This window comes from Tupaia chinensis, unplaced genomic scaffold, assembly GCF_000334495.1.
Source record: "Tupaia chinensis unplaced genomic scaffold, TupChi_1.0 Scaffold143836_2, whole genome shotgun sequence".
Taxonomy (NCBI): domain Eukaryota; kingdom Metazoa; phylum Chordata; class Mammalia; order Scandentia; family Tupaiidae; genus Tupaia; species Tupaia belangeri.
In genome coordinates, this window is record NW_006203687.1 from 183,272 (window position 1) to 192,395 (window position 9,124).

The 9,124-nt window shown below is 45.8% G+C and overlaps 1 protein-coding gene across 1 annotated transcript in view; it reads left to right on the forward strand.

The window, feature by feature from the left end:
• The window catches only part of ANKH (ANKH inorganic pyrophosphate transport regulator), a 92,008-nt gene extending 85,450 nt beyond the window's left edge, over positions 1-6,558 (forward strand). The window contains exon 18 of the mRNA XM_006165249.3: positions 783-6,558. Within this exon, the coding sequence (XP_006165311.1) occupies positions 783-896 (114 nt within the window). The 3' untranslated portion in view covers positions 897-6,558. The remainder of the gene's footprint in view (positions 1-782) is intronic.
• Positions 6,559-9,124: the final 2,566 nt, after the last annotated feature.

A 9,124-nucleotide genomic window follows, 5' to 3' on the forward strand; every position in this document is an offset into this window, starting at 1 on the left:
GCCACTGGGCTCCCCAGCCATGGCAGCCGAATGGTGCAGGCTGAGACTGGAGAGATTTGAGCCGAAGCAGGGTCAGGGTTTTGCCTGACAAAGACGACTTAAAAAACAGGCAAGGAAGTGATTGTAATCATTGCGTATTTCATTTAGGATGACAGAAAGAGGAGCGTGAGCATGGAGAAGGGGGTGGGATCGGTGGATGGAGCTGGGTAGAAAGAGCTGGTAGGCAGGGGACCGCGTTCTCGCATTGGTCTGTCGGCAGCTCTGGAGGGGTTGATAATGGCGCTATCTCCAGTGAGCCAGAAGAGACTGAGAGCCTGCTCACTGAGAGGCCATTTACTGCAACGACAGGCAACATGGCAGGGAAGTCACCAGAATCAGGACACGTGATGATGGGAGAGAATGACAGCTGTCCCTGAGCGGTATGACCGGTAACGATGGGGAGGAATGTTCTGGTAACACGAGGAAGGGAGTGCAAGTGGACATGAGAAGTAGGGGACAGCACAGCACAGCCTCCCATTTAGAAGGGCAGCAAGGGACAGGGGCCTTAGAGTTCTAGGGGGCGGGGGGGGGGATGTGTCTCCCAAAGTGCCCAGCACAGTGCCAGGCACATGGAAGACACACAACCAACCAACCTGCAAGGAACACGCTCCACTAAGACACCGCTCCCCCATGAGATCGCCGGCCGTAAATGAGTCACGTGAGCATCCAGGGCCTCCCTGCTCTCGGGGCTGTAAGACAAGTGCCTGTGCGCGGCCCACACTGACGCGCCCTTTCTGGTCTAGAAAAAGAAGATGGAGAATGAGCCGGCCACTGAGGGGGAGGACTCCGCGATGACCGACATGCCGCCGGCAGAGGAGGTGACAGACATCGTAGAGATGAGAGAGGAGACTGAATGAGCATGGACCCCGCAGGGCACTGCAGGGACGGGTGGAATGACACTTCAGCATCATCTCTCCCCTCACCCATCGTGTTTTGTTGTTGTTTTGTTTTGTTTTTTGGTAATGAAAGAGGCCTTGATTTAAAGGTTTCATGTAAATTCTCTAGCATACTGGGTATGCTTACACCGACGTGGGGGACCGAGAGAAAGGTCTTTACTGTTGCTTTGTAAACACAGACAAAACAATGGACCTCATGCCCCTGCTTTACGAAAACCCAGGACATGGCTGCCTCGTCTTTGAAGCTGTCTCCTCCCCGGACAATCTCCACTTGGAACCAAAGGACTGTGGGTGTGCCACTGTCTTTCTCGGGCCACCACTGCCCAGCAGGCCACAGACTCTATCCCATCCCTTTTCCTTTCTCTTAAGAATCAACAGGTTCAAATTCAGCTTCCTTTGATTTGCCTCCCAGTGTCATGGCTGCACAGAGATGTAACCCCTACGACATTTCCCTCCCCCACGGAGTTACCAACGTCTGCTACGCACATGCAGAAGGTGGGTGCAGGCTGCAGTCTGGAGTTGCCATTCACATCAAGGGACAGAGGACTGTCACCGCACCAGCCAGTGCACGGAAATCTGCCGGGGAAAGGTTTGAGATGCCGTCGGACTGGGGAAGTGACACCATCTGGCGATAGCCTTTCCCCTGGCGTGTTCCTAGATCTGAGGGAGCTGTCAGTCATAGCCCACCGTGTATATACATGAGCTAACTTTAATGCTGTCACGAAAGCGCATCTCCAAACTTCCGCAGCTTCCCGCATGACTTTTCCAAAGGCTTGCTTTTCACTCGCACCTCCTGAAGATGGCACTAGAGCGAGTTAAATGGAGCGTTCTAACTTTACATTTAGTTTTTACAGTGAACTGAAGCTTTAAGTCATAATCTAGCATTCTAATGCCAGGTTGCCGTATTGTAACTTTTGAGTAGATGTTACCTGGCCCTGCCATTCTTAGTCATAACTATGCGGTACAGGTAATTTGGAGTGTACTATGGTACTCCCTCCCACCACCACAGGATAACGCAAGACATTTTATAAACGATCTCAAAGTCACTATGTGATATTCCCTGAAATAACGCATTTGAAATCCATTTAGTGCAGTATATTTTTCTAAGTTTTGGAAAGCGGGTTTTTTCCTTTAAAAAATTATGGACACAGTTCACTAAATTCTTGATTTAGTCGAAATTCCTAGACTGAAAGAACCTAAACAAACAAAAAAATATTTTAAAGATATAAATATATGCTGTATATGTTATGTAATTTATTTTAGGCTATAATACATTTCCTATTTTCGCATTTTCAATAAAACGTCTCTAATACAATACGGTGATTGCGTGCGTGCTCAACACCCCTGCAGGTGGAAGGTGCTGTTACCAGGGCTCACTGTACCCCACTGAGCAATCGCAGAGTCTGTCATCTGCAGAACTGTACGGTCAGTAAATGACAAGAGCACTGTCTTTCAGTATGGGTGTCAATGGGCCACGTGTGTAAACGGTAGTGGGGACAGAAGGGTCAGCTGGGTGAACAGAAGAGTCCAAGGCAGACTTCTGTGTCGTATTGGATTCGGTGCTGTACGACCGTAAGAATGTAAGGGCGGAAAGTCAGTTGTGAATATAAAGGGCTGCATTCACCTTCTGGATCCCTGGTGCCCGCTGTGTGCCCACCATGGGGACAAGGCCTTACTTGCTTCCTCAGAGCTGATAGGTGATAGATCAATTGATCTATGAATTAAGATGCAGAGCTACCTGAGGATGGTTTCAGGGGCAAATCTGAGCTTGAATAAGGAATACCTATCTAATCGTATCAGCTTTTTAAATATACATGAGAAAATCAGGCAGCAGTGTTTTTTTGTTTTGTTTTGTTTTTTAACATATGTGACTGTTTGATGCTTGTGGAGTTGGAGTAAAGTGAAAAAGCAGATCCTTGCCCTCTAAATCCTGGAAGGATCAGCACAACTCTTCATTATGCAACTAGAACATGTAATTCTAACTCCGGAGACACCTTCAGTGATGAAGATTAACGGGCCATAACATTTTGTTAAGTGTTTCCGAGAACAGGAAGCATTGCCAGACCCTGACCATGACTATGGAGCTGTGCTTTTGCCCGACTTGTTCGAACCTTTGCCTTGAAGCGCATGATCGACCATTCACGTATTTCCTTCACTTGGTTGCTTAGGTCACAGCCTAACAAACACCTCAACTTCTGAGGCAAAACTTACAGGGGCTGGCACACTCTCCTGCATCTGTTCTGGCCAAGAGTTCCATCATCCAGGTGGACGGGCACGAGAGGAAGTGAAGCCAGGGAGGAGAGGATGCTCTTCCTTCCCACTGTTCAGTCTTTAGGGGCAGTCCTTTGAGTCTGCTGGGCAAAGAAACTTCTCTAATGCATGCTTACTTTCCATCGCAGGCTGTTCTGGCTGGCAAATCAGTTTGGAAGGGCACCATGTGCCTGTGAGATTCTGGACCTTGGAAAGTCCAGGTGTGACTTGCTCAAGGTTGAGTGCTTCCAGACAGATATCATCGAAAAACGCAAGGGCATAAAACAGGTTTTCATCTAAATGCTGAGAACTGAGTTTGGGCAGCTCAGGGCAAAGTCTTTCTACAGTGAAGACCACCACTGAGCCAGCCAAGGTCAGAGTCACTCCTTCATGGGCCTGTCTTCCTTGCTACTTTGAGAGGCACACAGAAAGTCATTCCAAACAGGCAGCTACCATGTGTTCTGCTCGTACTTAGAGGGAGCCCGGTGGCACAGGGCCTGTCACACACTCAGGGACTGAGCAAAAGGAGCTAGAGGATCCCTGCTCTAGGAGAGTTGTGATTGGATTGGACCAACTGGCCAGGTGGCTCTGGGAGTGTTAAGAGATTTGCAGGTTAGGAGGAAATCCCTGCCCATTTGGGCTTCTGAAATTGGGAAACAGACGGCCTGTTCTTTGCATCACTGGGTAAAGACCTATCACTTCCCCTCTTGCTGCTTGCGTTGGGCTGGTCTTGTGCCAAAGGCTCTCTTCTCTTGTTCCTGTGTTTGTTTGTTTTTTAGCATTAGTATGTATTCTGTAATGGAAATGTCCAGGGATGGCGAGTCTCTTAGAAACAACATTTACTTTTGGCATGTGTCTACTGGATGCTTTGTTACAACAGTGAAAGCACCTTACACTCTCTTGAGACTTGCCAATAACTAACCTTGTGAGGGAGAGGGAGTGGAAAGTCCAGGAGAAAGGTGTGGGGGCACCTGGGGGCTCCTGAGGTGGAACTGGAGCTGGGCCGAGTTCTTTAGACTTGGGGCAAGTCTCAGGCCACCACAGTGGTCCTCTCACTCATAGCCCCTCCTAGATCTGTCTCAGAGCAGAAACACTCATCATACTTCCCAACAGCAGAGCAGCTGTTCAGTTAGAGCTTTAGAGTAAGAAGTGAGGAGGCCACAGCCCTCTACCCTCTTCATTAGTCCCCATTTAAAATCTTTTCTTCTGGAGGGAAGGCAAAGGAAGAGTAACTTTTTTTGTATCCTTGATTTCTAGAAACACATTGATTTAAAGACTCAGTAGCTCTTCGTCTGGCTTCTTCTTTTCCTTGAAAGTGAAATAAGCCAAGAGTAAAGAGTATGTGTGGCAAGATACAAAGTACTTATACACATTGCTATCATTAAATGACATTACCTGGAGAGGACATTTTCTTGGATCTAGACATTTTTCTACTTCTAAACCTCTAAGCAGACCAGTATCCAGGACATGTGCTGGCTTTACCAGTCAGCCATGGTTTCTAGCCACTGACTACAGGCGAGCTGACCCCTAAACTCAGGATGAAATCTTCCATCACTCATACATGCACAGTCCTGGAAAAGGGGTCTTTCTGAATCCTGCCTCCTGCTCCTCCTCCAAAGCCAAGATTGCAGCACAGCTGTGGTAGGGCTTTGGGCAAGTGTTACAATGTCTAAGTGGCAGCCGGCCACTTCCCTAAATCCAGCTGCTCTGCCTGCATCCTCCAGACAGTCCCCTCCACATGGCCTTCATACTGCTCTTTTATAAAAAGCATTTGAACCATAAAAAAGCATGTTTTTGAGCAACGTGTTTGGTCAGCATTCAAGATACTCCTCTGCCTGGTTATTTTGAATCTCGATTCCTGTCATTTGAAGCAGCAAAACATCACATGACTCATCAGCTGATCTAACCACACATAAAACAGGATGTAGAGAAAATCTAAAAAAAAAAAAGGTAAGAAAAGGCCCTATTGCCTGCCCTTTCAAAGGCTAAATGTCTAAAATTAACTACACAAATGTCCAAAATAAGAGAACACATATAATGTAATCAGAATTATCGAAACTCCACGGAGAAGGCAGAAAAGGTAAACAAATCATTGGGTTTATTGTCAGATCTCAAAAGGGAAAAATATTGAAGAGACGAGACCTTGTTTTAAGTTTAGACTTGATTTTCTTCTCAAGAAGGGAGGTTAGCTCTAGTAGCCACTGGTGGTTCCCTGCTGGGATGAGCAATCAAGGTGGGCCTCCCAGATCAGTAAAACCAAAAATTCTCTTTGCCAAGTCCAAGTGGTTCCAGGAGATTTATAGCCAATAACTTCCAGAACATGTTAGTGATCATTTTTTCCCCCTCTGATTCTTTTGTAACCAACCAGGGTCTCTAAAGAAGACTGTATAAGATATGCATGTATTTTATAGATGGCTGTCCGCGACACACAGACTCAGCATACGTTTTTTATAAGTACCTCTTTTTAGGTTAGGTCACAAAACTTAAAGTGCACTTTACTAACAAGCCTTGACATCAGCTTCTGCTATACATATATTTAAACAAAAACGCACAAGAACTCAGAACCTTCCTTTCTCCAGAAGGGTCAGTGGTTTCTCTGGGTTAAAGAAGGGACGAGATGGGGACAGGCCAGCTAAAAATGACTGTATCAATCACTATTCAACTTAGTGCAGATTCAGTGACGTGGAGATTGGTTGTGACTGTAAGATTTAGAAGCGGATGTTGCCCAACTGTGAACCCAGGACAAAAATGGTGCCTTGAAACCACTGCAGCCAGGTGGTTCCCTGAAGTGTGGGGCCACAAACATGTAGGAACCAGTCTGAATGAACCAGTTATTGATGGCGAAGTTCAAACTACTCTCATGTGACAAAGGAGGTACAGGGTACACATCAACCCCAAACATCTGGCCCATTCCCACTGGGGTCCCACATCCATAAGGCTTAGATTCGAGGATATATTTTGGTTTGCTTAATGATATATTGGTAGGGTAACTATCTAAAGCTGGTATGACCATCAAAGGGCTTCGGGAAACTGGACAGAGCCACACACACGAGATTCTGTTTCTTACCAGCAAGCCGAGGCTCATCATTCAGGGAAGGACTTCCAGGCTAGCGACCTTGGGCCCAGAGCGTGACCTTCCACATCACACACCTCTCCAGCTTCCCTTGCTCACCTGTCCAGTGAGAGACCTAGGTCATTATTGCTAAGGCTCCTACCTGGTCTGACATTCTAGGAATGATCTAGGATTTAGAACATGGTACAGGATCCTACAACGCGGAAATAAATTTACCTCATTCATTTCAGATCTGAACATTAGTCACAATCCTTTTTTTTTTTTTTTCCTCCCACAAAATTAAGTCTACTGGGAGTCATTCCTCTACACATGCCATGGCTGTCAGCTCACGGGCAGGCTTTTCAGTTATCAAAACTGTGGGTTTAATTTAAATTGTTAAAATCAATCACATTTACATGTTTGTGTAGCATTTGATTAAAATTGACTGCAGAGGTCAGTATACAACATATGTTGCATTTAAACAAATGCTGTTTATGTATTTAATTAATAGATGTAAGTTTTTGCATTGTTAAGAGCATTTATATATGCTTTTTTTATTTTGGGGGTTTTCTTGGATTTGTACTCATTGTCAAATAGGTTTCATACTCTTAATTTTACTTTAAGTAAAGCTTAAACAGTTGGCATACAATTGAGATTGTTTTTACATTCTTGATTTTATTATTGTTTACTCAGCACAAAGTTACTTGGTTTCCTAATCCTGGCTACAATTTCCTTTCTTTTTCCCCCAAATTTACATGAGATATTAAAATTTTGCCCTTTGGTTTGGTAGCTAAAGGCTCTCCCCACTGGGATATTTCTCTAACACCCTGTCACATTTAAATATAACCTATTTCTTCAGATTTTATTCTGTATTACTTTTAACTTCAGTAATACCGATGCTACTTCCTGAACCTTCTCCAACTTCTCTACAGTCCTTCTAAAATGGGAGTACCGAAATTAGATAAGTGCTGGCAGTCTGCAAAGAGCAGAAGCTGAAAGAATTCCTGCATACAACCAAGCTTATTGCCATTGTTACATGAAAAGCCTTACCTCTAAAATCGGAACATCTGAGCCTCCAAGATGGTTTATTTTAGCCTCCTCCTGGGAGACTGTAGAAAGAAATCAGTAAGAGTATAAACATCGTAGGGACTTGCTTGAGGTTGCAGATGCTCTTCCACGTCTCCCATTAGCCCCCATATCCTTTTACCTCTGGAGTGCCCCCCTCTTACTGCCTTTAATACTGACCACGTTTCTGAAATCTGCAGAGGTCATCTCGGGCCAGCAGGTGGCATGGTGGTTGGGCACTGGATTCCCACATGGCCAATGACAGTTCAAGTACTGAACCTAGTGGCTTGAAAATCCCAATAAACAAACAAATACATAGATAGACAGACAAACTGACAGGTGTTTAAAAATGGGACCAGGAGATGGTGTAATAGACTTCCACACAGTCAACGGCAGTTTGAGCCCAAGACCCGGAGACTTAAAAGTCACGCCAGGCACGTGTGCCCAAGATCCCAAAAGGAGAATGGAGGAGAAAGGATTGCAGTGTGGCCATCCCCCCTAGAGGGTGATTTCTTGTTTTCTGTCCCTGTCTCTCTGGTGAGTGCACACGCCATATAGAAAAATCTCTTAAAAAAAAGAGATCATCTCTGCTTCCACCCATCATCTTACCTATGGCATGTCTTCATGCCTAGCTATGATGGCAGGGTGCATACTGTCCCCAGCTGTCTTAAAGACACTACAGAGGTGTGCGACTCCAAAATCATTTGTTTTCCCCATGGGGAGCAGTACTACCACAAGGGGCAAATCTGCACCTGCCCCATGCTTTCCTCTGACACCCATCCACGTGATTGGCATTCTCACCCACCTCTAGACCCCTGGCCATCAGTGGGGTCCTACCATCCCCATCAGCTCTATCTCCTAGCACCTCTCACTTCCATCCCTCCTTTTCTGTAGTCCCAGCAACTTAGTTCAGGAGACAATCAAGGAGAATCCCCCAATATAATGGAGGCGAACTATGCCCTTTCTCTTCTTTTTGTTTTTTACTAGAAAAATACTTTTTTTGCTATAGGATGCATGCGCTTACCAGAGACAGAAATCGCCCCCCAGGGGTGATCCATTCTCCTCTCAGGATCTTAGGCACACACGCATATGTGCCCAGCATGAATTTTAAGCCACTGGGTCGAGACTCGAACTACAGTCAACTATGTGAGAGTCCAATGACGTAGCCATCACACTGGTCCCAAAACTATGTCCTCTTCAAGTTACCCTTCTCGGCACTATTAAAGGCAGCAACGTTGGGGTGGAGGGGAGGTTGGCGATGCTTGCATTTTTAACTCTGCCCCCAGAAAGCTCTGGGTTTCTTACCTGCACAACGGAGGAAATACCATCCCGATTTCACGGTTCAATATGCCACTTTGAACAAAAAGGAAAACGTAATCCAGATCTGAGTCGTCTCTCTGTCTCTGCTCTCATTAGCTGGGAGCCAGGCAAGTGCCTGAACACCTCTCATTGACCGCTATTCCTCCAGATCTTTTCTGGTTCTAATCTACCACGGCATCGGGTCTCACGGAGCATGACTGATGGAGGAGGCTGCTGGGCCACACAGAAGCGCCTCAGCCAACCAATCTACGAACATTACTTCGGGTCTGCTTTCAACAAAGAAAAATGGCTACCGCTTTTTACAAAGCACAACAAAAGCCAATCTTAGGCTCAGAATCCCTGAAATCCACAGACCTTAATAGAATTCACAAATGTGCTAATTATTTTCAAACTCTGCGCTGTAATAAACACCTAAAATTCCTCCCACCTCTCTCATCTGATTCATGAGAAAAGCTCAGTCTGAAGGAAATGGCCAAGGAGAACTGGCTGTGTTCCCTCTGCT